Source organism: Geotrypetes seraphini, chromosome 10 (assembly GCF_902459505.1).
Source record: "Geotrypetes seraphini chromosome 10, aGeoSer1.1, whole genome shotgun sequence".
NCBI classification, from domain to species: domain Eukaryota; kingdom Metazoa; phylum Chordata; class Amphibia; order Gymnophiona; family Dermophiidae; genus Geotrypetes; species Geotrypetes seraphini.
Window position 1 is genome coordinate 64,978,610 of NC_047093.1, and position 18,089 is coordinate 64,996,698.

Genomic DNA, 18,089 nt, shown 5'->3' on the forward strand with positions numbered 1-18,089 from the left:
GTGCGTTGGGGCCTTAACACATGGAATAGTGCGCGATAAAATGCCACGCGTGCTAGCCGCTACCGCCTCCTCTTGAGCAGGCAGTAGTTTTTCAGCTAGCGCGTGCTATAGTGTGCGCTAATCTGGTGCGTGCGCTAAAAACGTTAGCGCACCTTCGTAAAAGGAGCCCATAGTATTGTAATGCTTTTCCTAAAAAAAATGAGCAAAGAGCAGAAAAAAGATGCATGCAACTCTTCAATCTTAGTTCCTAGGCATAGATTTCACAAGTTAGTTACCTTTATGTGCTTTTAGGTCAATCTTCAAAGTGAAACTGCAGATCTCTTCTGATGTGCTCCTGATATGGTACACAGTTCTTACCTACACCCCGTGTGAGCAGGAAAGGCAAATGGAGTAAAACCAAAAAGCACAGTGGTCACCTCAATTTGGCAACATTTGCAAGTCATATTAACGACTAAATACCTAGGGCTCCTTTTACAAAGGTGCGCTGGCGTTTTTAGCGCACGCACATGATTAGCGTGCGCTACAGTGCGCGCTAGCCGAAAAACTACCATCTGCTTAAAAGGAGGCGGTAGCGACTAGCGTGCGCGGCATTTTAGCACGTGCTAAGCGCGCGCTAAAACCACTAGCACACTTTTGTAAAAGGAGCTGTTAGTCACATGTGTCGCAAAAATTGTTCTAGCATGCAGCAAGGGATTTACGTGCACTGGCTTGAAGAGTAATTGTGAATTTGTCTGGTCAATACATCCACAAGTTTTGTGGCAATTCAGTTAGAAAATTTTCTATAGAGTGACATGGATAACCTGGACATACCGATGAATCAACTGGACATACTGGCCTCACTTGTGTATGCTGGACACTACAGACCTATATTTTCCCATAGCCAGGCCCAGCCTGTACCTTGCTGTCTGTAAACACCTGCAGCCTTTGCAATGCTAATGTTTTTGTCTCCATTCCCTGCTGGGAGGATATTTCTCCAAGGTTCTGCTGAACTGTTATCAGTGCTGTATGACTTCATATGCCAGGCACCCTGGAAAGCCATAAAACTTTTATAATGAGCAAGGATCCCTGCAGGACGATGTGGGTGTAGCGAGATGAGAGAACTTGGTACCAAAACATTTGCTCCCTGTCTCTGAACCAAGTTATGGGAACCAAGCAGCTGGATTGTTGAAAGGTCACCTTTGCCAACTTTCAGCATACAAGGACACCATCCCGAAGATGCACAGAATTGTAAAACCACTAATTAGCATCTACAGATCTCAGCGCTGGAGAAAGAAAGTTCACCGAGAGTTCTCTGTTTCTGCAAGCCCCCCCTCCCTTACTGGGGAAGGGGGGTGGAGGTGAGAGAGGCGTGGACTGAGAGGAAGAGTTAGGTATACATTATTTTATGTACCAATAGGGAATTACATAACCAGAATTCAGGGATGGACTTTTTGGAACAAAGGAAGAATTGCTCTGTATAAAAAACACGTGCGTTCTAGGTAAAGCCAGAGAGATTCACTTACTTATGCTACGGGGATCTGCTAGCCCCCTGCTAAGCATATGGGTGCAAGTTCTTCTCTCCATCGCATATTCTGAACTGACAATACATTTTTCTGATATGTCTCTGCTGCTGTAATACTGTAAGTTTTTATACTAACAATAAACGAATATTGTCTGTTTTGGAAGATACAATGCCATCTTGTAGTTATTCCAATGAGGTAAACAAAGCAGCCTTTACTTCAAGAGTTTGTGGCTATCCTCTCATCTTCCTTTCTGCTGTAACCACACCACATACTTTTTACTGAAAATACAGTGAGCGATGGCAAATTTGGGAGCAAGTTTTGGCTTGGCTTTTTAAGTCATATGACTTTAAATAAAATAGTTACAATTTCTCTTTGAAAGAAAAACTCCCCACCACCTAAAATGTTTTATAGCCACTGGAAAATAAATGAATACATAAATGCAAAAGTGCAAAAATAGAGCGCACAGAGGGGCTGATATTGAGACATTGGGAGGGATGCTGGCTAATGCCGGGACATTTCCGGTGACCAGCATTAAATATCCAGTTTATCTTTGGCTGGCTCTAATTTAGCCAGGTAAGTTAATTTTAAATGCTTGCTAGCTAAGTTTTTAGTAGCCAAATATATACCTGCATTTTGCGCAGCCTGATTTAGTTGCCCCCAGTGCTTAAAATTGGCAGCTAATACTTGATAGAGTAAGCCAAGTTTAAGCCGCTAATATTCAGCAGAAATAGCTGGCTATCTCCTGCCAGGAACCGTTCCTGGCTGGTTAACTAGCATTGACTATCAAGCAGAGATGTCTTCCCTTAGATCCCCAAAATTGGACTTTCTAGAGCATTGGTTCCCAACCCTGTCCTGGAGGACCACCAGGCCAGTTGGGTTTTCAGGATAGCCCTAATGAATATACATGAGCATGATCTGCATATAATGGAGGTGCCAGGCATGCAGATCTGCTCCATGCATATTCATTAGGACTATCCTGAGAACCCGACTGGCCTGGTGGTCCTCCAGGACAGGGTTGGGAACCACTGTTCTAGAGGTTTTGACTAAACCATGAGGAGGAGTTTGATTTCTAAGTGTCCAGCCACCTCTTCCTACACCATTCAAGTTGCTAAACTTTACTTTCTCTTGAAGAACTTACGTGTGCTGTTGCCAATCCAGTCCCACTTGTTGTACTTACAATGACATCATCAGCCAAAGGAACCTACAGGCAGGAGCACAGAACAAATGATGGTTTCAACAAACAACAGGAAAGCAGGCAGGAAAACGTCGGGGTTTTTTTCATTTGCAATTTTAAAATACAAAGCATCTACAAACCTTTTGAAGGAAAAGTATATAAATTCCATATTAATTTTCAAGAAAAATAATAAGCACCAACAAAATTAGGAAGCAAACATTCTTTGGGGTTCAAGATAGTAACAGAGTGAAAAAAAATATGTCAAAGGGCAAAAACTTATTTTAAATAAGAGTTAAATTCTACGTATAAACTGTTAAAAGGTCTCAGCTATAACTTATCTGTTGACCTTCATTGCTATGTACGATATTAACAATCACACAACCACACTACTTCATTCGAATGCAAAAGGTAGAGCAGGAAAAACAGTTATTTACAATGTCAATGTGACACGTACTAGAGGGCACGGACTGAAGCTGAGGGGGGACAAGTTCAGGACAAATAACAGGAAGTTCTGTTTCATGCAATCAGTGGTGGACACCTGGAATGCTCTCCCAGAAGAGGTAATTGCGGAATCCACCATTCTACGATTTAAGGGTAAGCTAGATATACATCTCCTTATGAGTGGCATAGATGATACGGGTAAGGGTAAACTAGATTTGCATCTCCTTATGAGAAGCGTAGAGTGATATGGGGACCAAAACTATGCCAGGTACACCTGGTGGGGCCTCCGCGTGTGCGTATCGCCGGACTTGATGGACCTAAGGTCTGATTTGGAGATGGCAATTCTTATGTTCTTATGTATGCTCTGGGTGTAAACTGTAAAGGATATTCGGAGGCCACCCTGATAGGAATATCCTTTAACTGGCAGTAAATTAGCTTTTAAAGGTTATTGGAATTCAAATTCCCCCAAATTGAAATGCAAACAGCACAAGTGTGCATTTTGGAAGGTCCAGAGTCATAGATGACCCGATTGAGTAGTTAGAAGTCAATTTTCAAAAGATCTAACTGGCAAACTTAGGTACAGTTAAATCTTTCTGGTTAAACTCCCCCCCCCCCCTTTCACTAACTATATCTGTACATGCAAAACAATTGTGAAAACAGATTTAACCAATCAAAAGGGGGGGGGGGGCAGGATGAAGCCATGCTGGTAGCAGGGTCAGACATGAAGCTGGCCTAAATTTGGCCCACTAGTTCCCCCTTCTTTCTGGGCAACGAAGCAAATTGTGCAGAAAAGCTGCCTTCCAATATTAAAAGGCTTTTCAGGAGGCTGCCAGGCACTCCATCAATTTCCCTCTAGCCGCTGGTATTGAAAGGTTTGCACGGGTGTCCAACAGCTCCAGTGGGATTTCCCTTCTCTCAATGTAGAGTCAAAATAAATAGTGACAGATTCCTCTTGCCCATTCCTTTTATATTATTTAAGGAAAATAAAACCCTTCAATCTGGTCACTCTTCCAAACCTCCATTCTTAAATAAAAGCCAAAATGGATCCATACCTGTTCTCAAGCTCCTGATCTACCACAAACTCCTCCAAATCTTACAATAAATCACCAAGCTACGCTGGGAGATGCTAGAAGCTTACCATCCTACTGATGTCCAGCATGGCTCTGAGAGCATCCCTGGGGATATTTTATTACTTAAGCTGTCAGAGCTGGATGCCAAAAGGACAGAAGCTTGTAGCTCCTCTTCCCCTGATTTCATCCAGTGCTGTGACAACAGCAACGTTGATATTGTGCAGAGGAATAATAGATACTAAGGGAAAGGAAAGCCTGCACTACTTTTCAGTTGCATAGGGGTTAATGAAGAATTTTTGGAGGTGCCAGGATAGGTTGGGAGAGTCTGGAGCCATTAGACCTTTATTTAAACAACAGGAAGATGTGAGATCAGAAGTTGGGAAAGAGATCAGAGAACATAGTTGTAATAGTACCAGAGAGGTGAATAGGAAAATCTAGCATCTTCTATTTAGCCCTTACTTTTGACCTGGACTGAGTGGGATCTCAGAAAGATATCGGTCATCCACCATGCAAACATTTAAATATTAGTGGCAGAGAGGGGAATCCTGGGAGAGCTGTCAGCTCCCCTGCGCTTCTTCTTGAAGGCAAACAGGAAAGGGTGAATCCAGTGTCCTACAATGTTTTCTTTTATCTAAACAGGGGTGGAATAACTTTCTTTCTTTTTTTAAAAAATTCTTTATTGATTTTCCAAATATTAACAGTGCAATACACAAGTATATAAACATATAAATAAATCAAGAAAAGCATATTCATCTTACAGACATACATGAGCAACCATTTTATCCCACCCACCCACCCAAACACTAATCAATAAAAACACAAATACATAGATTCTTTCAATAACCTTTCCCTATTTAAAATAGTAATGTAATCCACCCTGGATGTATATACTCAAAGGGCTAAAATTAAGATAGAAATAGCCCCCCCCCCTCCCTGGATGTGTGTGGAAATAAACAAAAATTAAAGACAAAAGACAACTATAATGAAGTAATAAAAGACGTCAACGGGCCCCAAACCAGTTTAAATAAATTACTATGTTCCAACATGTCAGCATTCATTTTTTCATACCTATAACTTGAGCATAAATTCGCCCACCAAAAAGGAATAACTTTCTGATAGTTAAAATAAGGGGGGAGGGAAAGACTGATTAGTGCCAAACTTCTGTGCTACCCATTTATGGTATGACAGGAAATCCAGTTGAAATTAGCAAGGCAAATTTTGACTGCCTGTATTTAGTCAAGCATTCTGTTGAATATTTATCTATAGATCATGGGCTAAAAGTTGGTTTGTTATCTTATCTGCTTACCAAGCTATGAATAATCACATCATTCTATTCATAGTATGAAGACTTGCCAGATTAGCTTTATTTTCCCCTGAACCTACGCCCTACCCACAACCCTTTGAAAATCCTCATACTCACCTCTGCTGGTTTGGCCAAGTAGTTTCTTTCTGTTAGTCTGTAGGTTTGGAAATCCCCTCCTTTCTTGTAAGACACTTGAACAATCATGTTGAGCTGGAGCTTTTTACTGAGAATAGCATATTCTGTCAGAGCTTCCAAAGCATTCACTGTGTCCTACCCAAAACGCAAAGATAGCAAATTAATCCTGGAAACATTTTTTTTCTTAAATTGCAAAAATGAAGTGATGCATCACCTTCAAGTCATTCAGTTTTAGGGCAATTCTATACCTCTTACTTGAAATTCTGAGCTGTAATTCCTCAACATAATGTGAAGTTCTTAACTTGTAAGTCATCTTGAAACTAGTTAGGCATCCAGCAATCCTGAGGAGAGGGTTGTGAACCACTGGTATAAATGCAGGACTTTACTCTAGACCAGGGGTGTCAAAGTCCCTCCTCGAGGGCCACAATCCATTCGGGTTTTCAGGATTTCCCCAATGAATATGCATGCGATCTATTAGCATACAATGAAAGCAGTGCATGCAAATAGATCTCATGCATATTCATTGGGGAAATCCTGAAAACCCAACTGGATTGCGGCCCTTGAGGAGGGACTTTGACATCCCTGCTCTAGACATCCAGCAGTGACACTAACCTGTGCCATCTGTATTGTATGGTTAGCAAGGGTGTAGGATGCAGAGAGAATGGAAAGCATTTTCAGTATCAAGTTACCTGCGTTGAAAAATAGCCACCTCCATATCTCTGCTCCTCAGACAGCCACCTGACAACAGGGCTGGCATACGACTGGTCTCCATACAGCAGGGTGGTCATTAGGGCATACGCAGTGGTTTCCACAATTTGTGCTGTGCCGGCATTTGGCGTAGAGGCATCCACTTTCATAAATGTGTCTTTCCAAAAGCGATAGATAGGAGGGTTACCTAAGGGAAAAGACAAGGTAGACGAACTGCTGTAAGGGAAAAAGTTTTAAGAAGGTGATTTCTTATTTTTGCTATTTTCAGAACGCTGTCCTGGGAGCAACATGTTTTCTCAATGTACGGTTCAGCTGGATTAGGAGGAGGGGAAAAGGGTGAAAGGAAATGCAAGAAGAGGAGACATGATATTTAAGCACTTCAACAGCTGAATCAAGCAATTTGGCATTTTGATGCTATTGGTATTTTGAGAATAGCTGACAAAGCTTTTGCCTCACACTGATTCCCAGCATGAATGTACTGTGTGTATATGTCACAAGATGACGGTATTCAAGTCCAGATTAAAAGCCCATTTTTTCAAGTGTGCTTTTAACTCATAACTCCCTCGTCTTAAACAGTGGCTAACTGAGGGTGAAAGGCACCTGGAGGGGTGGCACCCCTCCATTCTCACACCCCGTCTACTCCTTCCCCGTCCCCTCCTGCTGCGTGCACACCCTTCTTTTCCCCCTGTACCTCGTTAAAGTTCACGATGTGAGCAGCAACCCTAAACTGCTGCTCGCGCCAGCATCGGCTCTTCCTCTGATGTCACTTCCTAGGTACGTGCTGGTCCAGGAAGTGACATCAGAGGAAGAGCCAATGCTGGCACGAGCAGCAGGTTGGGGTTGCTGCTCACACTGCAAATGTTAACAAGGTACAGGGGAAGGGAAGTAGTGGGGGTGGGCGGGGAAGGAGCGGGGGGAGCAGAGAGAAGGATGGGTGCTAGCACTCCCACAAAGAGGGCACCCGGAGCGGATCACCCCACTTGCTCCTCCTTACTAGACCACTGATTTTAAAGCACCCACAGTAGCCTCCTTGTGACTCTGGGCAAGTCACTTGGCACTCCATTGTACCAGGTAGTAACTGCATATAATGGTTTATGGTTTAATTTTATTTAATATACTGCCCATTCTTAGGCTATAACAGGACAGTTTACAAAATATAAAAATAAGAAAGAAATAAAATAGAAAGGAACTACAAATCAAAAGCAAAAGGACAGTAAAGTTTAGAGAATAAAAACTTAACAACTTTATAAAAATGAAAAATTCTCTGCAAATTGTGTCTTTAGTAAATCCTCTGACCCCCAGATACATGCAACTGGATAGAAAAGCTGTTTTCAAAAAGAAATGTCTTCAAATGGATTCTGAATTTCAAATATATCAACTCAAAGAGAACTGTATTAGGAAGGGAATTTCATAATGAAGGTGAAAGGCTGAAAAAAAGCTCTATCCATAGTTAACTCATGATGATCTGAACGAACAAGAGGGATATGGAGGCATTGATTGTTCAAAGTATGCAAAACTCTAGGTGGGCAGTAAGAATGAATAAGGGAAGAGCGATATTGGGGACTGTTGCAGTGGATTGATTTAAAAGTTAAACAAGGATTTTGAAAGGATTTTGAATTGAATGCAAAAAGAAACTGGAAGCAAGCGATGCTGAAGGAACAGAGGAGTGAGGCGATCAAAACGTGAAGTGTGGGAGATAAGGCGGATTGCTTTGAATGATTTGTAATCTGAGAATTTGTGTTTGAGGTCGTCCAGCGTAGATGCTATTGCAATAATCCAATTTTGAAAGAATAAGTGAGTAAATGACAGATTTTTGGGAATACTGTTCAAGAAGTGAACGGATTGAGTGAAATTGTTGCAAAGAGTAAAAGCAGGATTTTTCCACTGCTGAGATTTGATGTTAAAATGAAAGCTGCTAATCAAGAGTTACTCCTAGGAATCTGAAGTAGATAACTAAAGAAAGAGGCTTATTCAAGAGAGTAGGAGATCAGCTTGGAGCTGGATTCTTAGCACTAATCCAACATCTGAGTGATTTTGATGGGTTAAGGAGGAGTCCATTATTGGTCAAACAAGCTAAAATCAAGTGTAGAGCTGAGTTTAGAGGGGAATCATATCTGGAGAGGAAAGACTTGTCTCATGGATTAGTAAAATGTAATTCGCATTAAAAAATGAATGCCTTGTTTCTGAATTAAGAGTGCTAATGGACTGCTTTATTCTTTATAATATATTTGTATCTACCCCCTTTTTCCTGGAAGGGATTATTTACTTACTTTGTTCTCCCAGTTGTGGACTATATATTAAGTTGGAAAATTTCTTTTTGTGTGTTCCAATGGTATTGACGGTTTTGATGGTATTTTTTCTAATTTTCTTTTCAAAGTTAATTCTTTGTTTGTAATTAATTGATAATAAATAAAAAAAAAATTTTTTAAAGAGTGCTAATGGACTAATAAATATATATTTTTTTTACAAAAGCTATGCGAGCACCGAACCCTGGGGAATACCACAAGTGAATGGAAAGTCTTTTGATTGTTGGTTAGAGAAAAGCACCGAAAAGAACAATTGCTTAAAAAATAACTGTACCATGAAAGAACACATCTGTGCCAGAGTCCACTCCAGACTCACCCAGACCCCTGCCCACATGCACTCAAAACAGCACAAACATCCACTGTACAAAGATGCAACAACCAGAAAGCTTTTATTTTCCTAGCGACTTCAGTTTGTTTCTTCACAGACTCAGGAAAGGCACAAACAATTGCTTAGTCTTCATAGCCTAAACTCACTTCCATAATTATTCTCCTTATGGGCTTGGCTTAACCTGTTTCAGTAGAGACCAGTTACCTCTGGAGGTTCTTGCACGTGTCCCAAATCTTTCCAAGGCTCCCATGCCACGATCAGCTGATGGGAAGGAATCAGGCGCAATTCTCTAACCAGCGCCTGTAACATGGGCACCAGTTAGAGAATCGGGCCGGTTAGGCGGGATTGGGTGTCTGTCCCTTAGGGCGCCGGTGTGCAATTCTCAGCCACTTCTTAGGTGGCTGCAGAAACAGGCATCCTATACAGAATGTCTCCCTAAATGCTCACATTGTCATTTTTAAAAATGCCTGCACATTAATGGCTTAGGTTCCACCGAGATTTGAACTTGGATCGCTGGATTCAGAGTCCAGAGTGCTAACCATTACACCATGGAACCCACATTAATGGCAACATTAGTGCATTTACAGCCATGGTAAAGTTAGCCTGTAGCAAATGGAAAGGACCAGCTAAAGGGGGTACCATGTCTTATTTTTACCATAGCTTAGTAAAAGGACCCTTTATTGACTTAACATTTATTGATTTCTGTTTTTGTCATTCTACGTGTGTTTTGACTGCTTGTTAAGTTCTGATTACCGCTCAAAAGTCTGATTGAGTGGTATAAAAAATTTTAAATACACTTGAAACTTGACTCAACACAGGACCATGTTTTGACAGATACAGTCTGGAGCTGCCACAAGAAAGCCTATTAATGGCCAACCAATCTCATAATCCTAATTTGGAGTGGTGGGGGTAATCAATTAAATTTAACTCCTGTGTTAATATTGGATGGAATTATGAACATTGATCAACTGGCCTTCCTTTGTTTCTGTGCAGTCATCTGATTCCTTACATGCCAACAAGGAATCTTCGTTCCTCTTCTCAGCATTTGTTAATTGTACCATCATTTCGACAAATGTTCCTGGTTGCTAACCGCGAGTTTCTCTGTAATGGCCCTGAGCCTTTGGAACTCGTTACCACTTTATCTGAGATCGGAAAAATCTCTTAAAGTCTTCAAGTCACAGCTGAAGGCTTATTATTTCAGAAAGGCTTTTGACTGTGAATCCCTACCAGATGCTTCCTATCCCGGAATAAACAAAACAAAAATAAACTTTATCCCCTTAACCCAGGGGTTGGCAACTCCGGTCCTCAAGGGCCGGAATCCAATCGGGTTTTCAGGATTTCCCCAATGAATAGGCATTGAAAGCAGTGCATGCAAATAGATCTCATGCATATTCATTGAGGAAATTCTAAAAACCCGACTGGATTCTGGCCCTCGAGGACCGGAGTTGCCCACATCTGCCTTAACCTCTTTTGTTTTTCCTTGTTTTATTAATTTCCCCTTTCCATTATAAATATTGCAACTCATCCCTTCCCTGAATATTCTTTTGTCCCAGTTTGTTGACGATATCGGTCTTTCCCCGTCTGTTGGTTTTTTTGTTTTTTTAAATCTTGTACCCATTGTTTTTAACTTTGTTATCTGCCTTGATTTGACTACAATTGTTAAAAAATGTGGTATATCAAATAAACTAACTGTAACATTACTCTGCCTGATTATTTGCATTCCTGACCTGTATCTTTCACAAGAGCTTCCTTCTTCAGCACCATGAAAGCAGAGCGAGCAGCTGGCCGTGAGGGGTCACCGAGCGCTAAAGCATACGCAGCTATCGCCAGAGTGAACGTGCTCTGAGTACTCTCCACGGTGCTGGCTACATACTCCTCAGCCCGATTCATGGCATCTTTGATTTGCTGAAATAAGAACACACGCTATAAAAAGAAACAACCCACAACCCAATCCCTGTGCTCAAGTCTGTCGGTAAAGACCTTCTGTATTACATCCAGAAAAGCAGTTGATCTGGTTCTCCACAATAAAATAATTGCACAGATTGGGCCATATTCTTTATATGGTGTATAAAAATTGGTGCTGATAAGGACAGCACTTAGCGCGATTCTATATAAGTTTTGCGTAATTTATAGAATCACGCTTAGCAGCCATGTGCTTCGTAACATTTAGGCGCACTCATTTAGGCCAAGGAAAGCCAGGCCTAAATACCTGTGACTTAAGTTTCGCACGGATCAAACATATTCTATAACAGTGTAGACTTATGATGAACACCAGGAGGAATATTCAGGGGTAGATAAGCAGCTCTGTGTTTTATTTCCACTTTCATGTATTAGATGAACAAATTAGCTATAATCTGGCTGATATCCAAAACTATTTAACTGGCCAGGAATGGCTCCTGGCTGGTTAAAAAGCATTTTAGCACCTAACTGTGGATACTCAGCGGTAAATAACCGGTTATCTCCTGCTAAATATCCTCAGTTAGCAGCTAGCCACTAACATAGAAACATGACGGCAGATAAAGGCCAAATGGCCCATCTGGTCTGCCCATCCACAGTAACCATTATCTCTTTCTCTCTCTGAGAGATTCCATGTACCTATCCCCAGGCCCTCTTGAATTCAATAGAACATGATGGCAAATGGCCCATCTAGTCTGCCCATCCACAGTAACCATTATCTCTTTCTCTCTCTGAGATTCCATGTGCCTATCCCAGGCCCTCTTGAATTCAATAGAAACATGATGGCAGATAAAAGCCAAATGGCCCACCTAGTCTGCCCATCCACAGTAACCATTATCTCTTTCTCTCTCTGAAATTCCATGTGCCTATCCCAGGCCCTCTTGAATTCAATAGAAACATGACGGCAGATAAAGGCCAAATGGCCCACCTAGTCTGCCCATCCACAGTAACCATTATTTCTTTCTCTCTCTGAGACAGCTAACCAGCTATATCATGCGACTTAGCTGGTTAGGCGTCAATCAGTGGCGTACCAAGGGGAGGCGGGGGGGCGGTGCGCCCCGGGTGCCAGCCCTGAGGGGGTGCTCCCGGCCTTGCCTCTGACATCAGAGGAGGGGCGGGACCGCGGCGCAGGAAGCAGCGCCTAAGCAGCGCAGGGATCGCTGACTTCGCGATCCTGCTGCGGCTGCTTCATAGGTGGTGCAGGGAGGCCAGGGGGGCGAGCGGTCCTTCGGGGTGGGTCGGGGTGGGCGGGCAGGCAGGCAGGCTTTCAAGGGGGAGGGGGTGACAGGCAGGCAGGCAGGCCTTCAAGGGGGACAGGCCTTCGGGGGGGGTGCAGACCTTCAAGGGGTGCAGGCCTTCAAGGGGGAGGGACAGGCCTTCAGGGGGGGCAAGCAGGCCTTCAAGGGGGGGCAGGCAGACCTTCAAAGGGGGGACAGGCCTACAAGGGGTTGGGACAGGCCTACAAGGGGGTGGGACAGGCCATCGGGGGTGCAGGCCTTCGGGGGGGGGTAGGCCTTTGGGGGGGTGCAGACCTTCAAGGGGGTGCAGGCCTTCAAGGGGGGAGGGACAGGCCTTCAAGGGGGGAAAGGCAGGCAGGCCTTCAAGGGGGGGACAGGCCTACAAGGGGGTGGGACAGGCCTACAAGGGGGTGGGACAGGCCATCGGGGGGTGCAGGCCTTTGGGGGGGTGCAGGCCTTCGGGGGGGTGCAGACCTTCAAGGGAGTGCAGGCCTTCAAGGGGGGGGTGCAGGCCTTCGGGGGGGTGCAGACCTTCAAGGGGGTGCAGGCCTTCAAGGGAGGGACAAGCTACAAGGGGGTGGGACAGGCCTTCAAGGGAGGGACAGGCCTTCGGGGGGGTGCAGGCCTTCGGGGGGGGGGGTGCAGACCTTCAAGGGGGTGCAGGCCTTCAAGGGGGGGACAGGCCTACAAGGGGATGGGACAGGCCTTCAAGGGGGGTGCAGGCCTTCAAGGGGGGACAGGCAGACCTTTAAGGGGGGACAGGCCTTTGGGGGGGGACCATGATTTAGAAGTACACGGAGGGAAGGGGGTGTTCAAAGAGACGTGCATATGCCAAACTTTGGGGGGGGAAGAAATAATGGGTCTGAAAATAGAGGAGAGGGAGAAAGATAATGGACCATGGGATTTAGGGAGGGAAGGAACAGAAAGGGAGATAAATTGGACACAAGGGATGGTGTGGAGGGATAGAGATACTGGATAGGAGGGTAATTAGGAAAAGAAAGGGAGAGATGGTGGACTCTGGGGTGGTGGGGAAGGAGGGAGAGATGCCGGATGAAAGGGTAGTTAAGAAAAGGTGGATCTGTGGAGGGAGATGAAAAAAAGGAAAGATACCAGACTTCCTGGGAAGGGAAGGGAAATGGAAAGGGAGGACAGAGTTGGCAGATGGATGGTTAGCATGCAGAAAGAAGGAGACCCTGGCAAGCAAGTTATCAGAAGAAAACCAGAGCCTTGGACCAACAAGATTTGAAATATAACCAGACAACAAAAGGTAGAAAAATTAATTTTATTTTCTGTTTTGTGATTATAATATGTCAGATTTGAAATGTGTATCCTGCCAGAGCTGGTATTGGACTGCAAACGTGAGCTAGGATTTAACAGAGAGAGGAAAAGTCCTTTTTGTTTCTTTATTTTATTTACACCACAGCGCCAGTGTGGTTAGGAGAAGCCAAAGGGGGTGAAAAAGCTATAAAACCCACCAGGAGTTTTGAAAAAAATCACCCAACTGGGCAGGAAAATCGAATTGAAAAACCAATTCAATAGGCTGAATCGAATCGAAATTTTTTTTCCTGAATCTGGCAGCATTAGTTTGTGCTACTGTCTTAGACTTTAGGACCTGGGATTGGGGAGAGATGGCATCCTCAGTACTTTATAATGCAAGTGAAATGAGGATTTGGTCAGACTTTTGAAGGGTTTGCAGAAAAAAAATATTGTATAGGCCGGGGACATGAGACAGCAGGAAATGGGAACTTTTCTTCCTTCTATTTTTGTGAATGGAAAGGCTGAGGATGTCAGAGAGTTCAGTTAAAATATGTGCTTTATAAGAAAATATAATAATGTGTTTTATAAAGTTTATAGCATAGCTGGCCTACCCAGTGAGGTGTTCCTAGTGGTGATGGTGGCAGCGTGTCAATGTGTTGAGAGGAAGAGGTGGTCTGGGAAATTCTGCTGAGCAAACTCCGGTCCCATTTCCACCCCCCCAGTTAGTCCACTCCACTCAACTGGTTCACACACTGAGTGGGTCTTTGGGTGTTGTTTTGGGATCTCTTCCAGTGGTTTATCTCCTTCTGGTCCAAGGAAGGAAACTTTGTTATCCTTAGCATTGACCTACAGAATATGTTTGTAACAGCGCTGCTTGTGTGGCATTAGGCTATATAGTGATCGAAAGAAAAAAACAGACCTTTGCACATTTTTGCACTATATGGTGGGTGTATGAGGAGATTCACATTTCCTGCACAGCTAAGTGCATGTGAAGTTACCTTGTGCTGTATTTGACATCTAGCAAGGTCTCTGTTTGAAAGGAAAGATCTAAACTTTAAAAATGAAGTGGCTAGAAGTTATGGTAAAAGCAGATAGTGTAGCTGGTTTTAAGAAAGATTTGGACAAATTCCTGGAGGAAAAGTCCATAATCTGTTATTAAGACATGGGGAAAGTATCTGCTTGCCCTAGATCGGTAGCATGGAATGTTGCTACTCTTTGGGTTTTGACCAGGTATTAGTGTCCTGGATTGGCTACCATGAGAATGGGCTACTGGGCATGATGGACCATTGGTCTGACCCAGTTAGGCTATTCTTATGTTATGTTCTCATCTGTAGGGGCCTTTGTTTTCACTTCTTATTTTAATGTATTTTTTTTCTGGGAACTTATCAGTGTTTTTTAGAATGGGAACAAAAATGGAAGAGAATTAATGTGTGTGGGATGAGGGGGTAACTAATTTCTTCAGCTAAATAATTCAATCCACCTCAAACAGACATAGGAGAACTCACGCACCATTCACACACCCTCCAACCAAAAACGTCAAAAGAAAAAAACTGTTCGACAACCTCCTAGCCATTCGAGCTGCAACACTCGACCCCCAACTCTACAACCAATTGACATCGACCACAGACTGCAAAACCTTCAAAAAGAAATAAAAACCCTTCTATTCAAAAAAACACATAAAACCGAACTAACACAATCAGAACTGTCCCAAAGCATCACCTGCAACTACTCCATATGTACTTCTGATGTCATGACAATTCAGACATAATTTATGTTATGTTATGTTTGGAATATAAGAAAATTTTCACTGCCTGTTTCTATTCTGACCATTTATTCCGTTTCATGGTCATTACAAAAAATATTTTTTTACATGGGGGGGGGGGTGTCAAAAAATGATGGGCCCCGGGTGCCACATACCCTAGGTACGCCACTGACTAACATAGGCCTGCTAGTTATGTGGTCTATCTTTTGACTGCTAAGCACTTAACTGATTAGCGCTGAACATTTGCTTAACCGGTTAAGTTGCCAAGGTCAAAAATGAAACCAGATATTCAGTGCCAGGCATTGGATACGGCCCAGCACTGAATATCTAGTATGATCACCGGCATCAGGCAGTTACTGCACAGCCCGAAGCCAGCTGAAAATCTCTCCTTCCTCCCTGATTTTTAAAGAAATAAAACACTTTTTGAAGTTTCAAATTTTATTAAAATTTGATATAATCGCCTATCAATGAATTTTGTACTGTATATATAAAATACTGTATAAATAAAGTACTGTATATATAAAATACAGGTAAAAACAATACAAATATATAAATTACAGAGCAACAATTACATAAAATTACTTTCCCTGGAGGGAAAATGAACTAGAACATGAAGGAAAAAAGGGAAGAACTACAATACAGGATAGAAAAACATATAAGGTTAACACGGTGTCAGGTCAAAAGCGCGCCGAGACAAAGACGCGCGCAGACAATTGAGCGCAGTGTGGAGGTGCGCGCCGCAGAAAATTACTGTTTTTATGGCTATAACGGGGGGGCGTGAGGGGGAAACCCCCCCACTTTACTTAATAGAGATCGCGCCACGTTGTGGGGGCATTGTGGGGGGTGTGGGGGGTTGTAACCCCCCACATTTTACTGAAAACTTCACTTTTTCCCTGTTTTTAGGGAAAAAGTTAAGTTTACAGTAAAATATGGAGGGTTACAACACCCCAAACCCCCCACAACACCGGTGCGATCTCTATTAAGTAAACTGGGGGGGCTCCCCAACAAAAACCCCCCGTTGGAGCCCCTAAAAACTGTAATTTTCTGCAGCGCGCACCTCCATCTTGCGCTCAGTTGTCGACCCGCGCCTTTGTCTTTCGCGGGGTTGTCTATGAACCAGTTAACACAGCTGCTTTAAATTTAGTATCTGACTGCACTCCATGTACTATTTTGGTTGGGTTACCATATTTTTGACCTGAAAAAAGAGAACACATGACCCCACCCCACCCTACCTCCAGATCCACCCTCGCCACATCCCTGGCCCATCTCCCCAGAAGCTATTTTGACAGGACCAGCTTACAAAGAAACCGGTGGCCCTCATCGGCGCAACAATTCAATTTTATTTGGGCCGCCAGCAGCTCAGTGACGTGAGCCTGCTGCCGTTGGCCTGACCTGGAAGTCGCCTCACTTCAGGTTCCTACCTCTGTGAGAACAGGAAGTCGCTGCAGAGAGATGGCTTCCGGGGCAGGCTGATGGCAGTAGGCTCACTGTCACTAAGCTGCTGGCAGCCTGAAGAAAATAGAAATGCAGCACCGAAGGGGTAAGAGGAGGAGAGCTACTGGATTCTTTGTAAGCCGGCCCTGCCAAAATCAGACAGATTCCACAATTTTTAGAAACCCATCCAGACACCTGGACAGTCCTCTGAAAAGAGGACATGTCTGGGTTTCCCCAGACATATGGTAACCCTATATTTTGGTATTGCATTTAGCGCTGTTAACAGAGGAGTTTCTAAATGAACCCTAAGCACTCTACCAGAATGTGGACTCATCCTTCCATATAGTGTCTATTACTGGAAGAGGTGGGGGCTGTTTGCTGAATGCTGGCATTTATAATGTGTAAACACTACATGGGGAGGAGGGCAGGAAAGGAAATCATTCAGATGGGGATCCTGTATTTACTGAAGTGTCAGAGCAAAGGGAAGGAAAAGTAACCCCTCGTATACACACAGGAACCTCAAACATCATAATACTGATGCATTACTTACCACTGTAGGGCACATGTGATAAGCCTTGTGAAACCCAATCAGAACAAATGCTGCCAGGTATAATGCTTTCTCATTGGCTTTTGTTGGCAATGTACCCTAAAAGATAATTTAAAGAAACAGTCTCTAATGTCTGATTTACAGGGGCATGGAAAATACAAGCATATACTGTACACACACACAGGTAGATTCAATAAATGACACCCAGAGTTAGGTATCGGGATGATCTGTGCTAAGCCAGTATGCTCTAAAGGGCACTCTGGCCTGATTCTATAAATACCTAATGGCACCTAACTTCTAGGTCGGTGGCTCCCAAACCTGTCCTGGGGGACCCCCAGCCAGTCAGGTTTTCAATATATCCTTAATGAATATGCATGAGAGAGATCTGCATATAATGGAAGTGACAGGTATGCAAATCTCTCTCATGCATATTCATTAGGGATATCTTGAAAACCTGACTGGCTGGGGGTCCCCCAGGACAGGTTTGGGAACCACTGTTCTAGGTGCTACTCAATGTAGTTGTCAATCTATCGCCTAGTGGGCGTAGGCATTGCTAGGCATCCTAGTGGTAGGCACCAGTATATTAGGCCAGAGTTTTCCTGGCCTAATTTACCAGCACCTAACACAGACACCTAATGACACCTAAGTCATACCACATCTACTCTCCGCCCCTAAACACATCTACTTTTCAGGTAGGCTTCGTTAGGTGCCTCGACTTAGGCATCACTAGGTACCATGCGGAATTCTGTGCGCAACCTTAATCTTTTTTTTTTATATAATTTTTTTAATTGGGTTTTTTTTTTAATGATGTGGTCAATTATCAAGCCAAATAAGAAAATTTAGTTGCATGCACAATTCAGTTAGGCATCGCTAGGTTTCGCCGATAAGGGTGTCTAGTGGCATCTAACGTAGACACCATTTATAGAAT

The 18,089-nt window shown here is 43.4% G+C and overlaps 1 protein-coding gene and 1 non-coding gene across 3 annotated transcripts in view; both read right to left on the reverse strand.

Annotated features, from left to right (window-relative positions):
* Window positions 1–18,089, reverse strand: part of C5 (complement C5) — a 149,154-nt gene that overhangs the window by 29,322 nt on the left and 101,743 nt on the right. For both annotated transcript variants that reach the window (XR_004540904.1, XM_033961430.1), the window contains exons 27-32: window positions 17,165–17,260; window positions 10,695–10,872; window positions 6,315–6,520; window positions 5,608–5,760; window positions 2,641–2,703; window positions 276–357 (exon numbers count right to left, since the gene is read on the reverse strand). Coding sequence is in view for 1 of the 2 variants with exons in the window: in XM_033961430.1 (XP_033817321.1) it covers window positions 276–357; window positions 2,641–2,703; window positions 5,608–5,760; window positions 6,315–6,520; window positions 10,695–10,872; window positions 17,165–17,260 (778 nt within the window). In the remaining variant the exon portion in view is untranslated. The remainder of the gene's footprint in view (window positions 1–275; window positions 358–2,640; window positions 2,704–5,607; window positions 5,761–6,314; window positions 6,521–10,694; window positions 10,873–17,164; window positions 17,261–18,089) is intronic.
* On the reverse strand, window positions 9,452–9,523 carry TRNAQ-CUG. Its single transcript has one exon. It is a non-coding gene; the product is annotated as a tRNA-Gln (tRNA).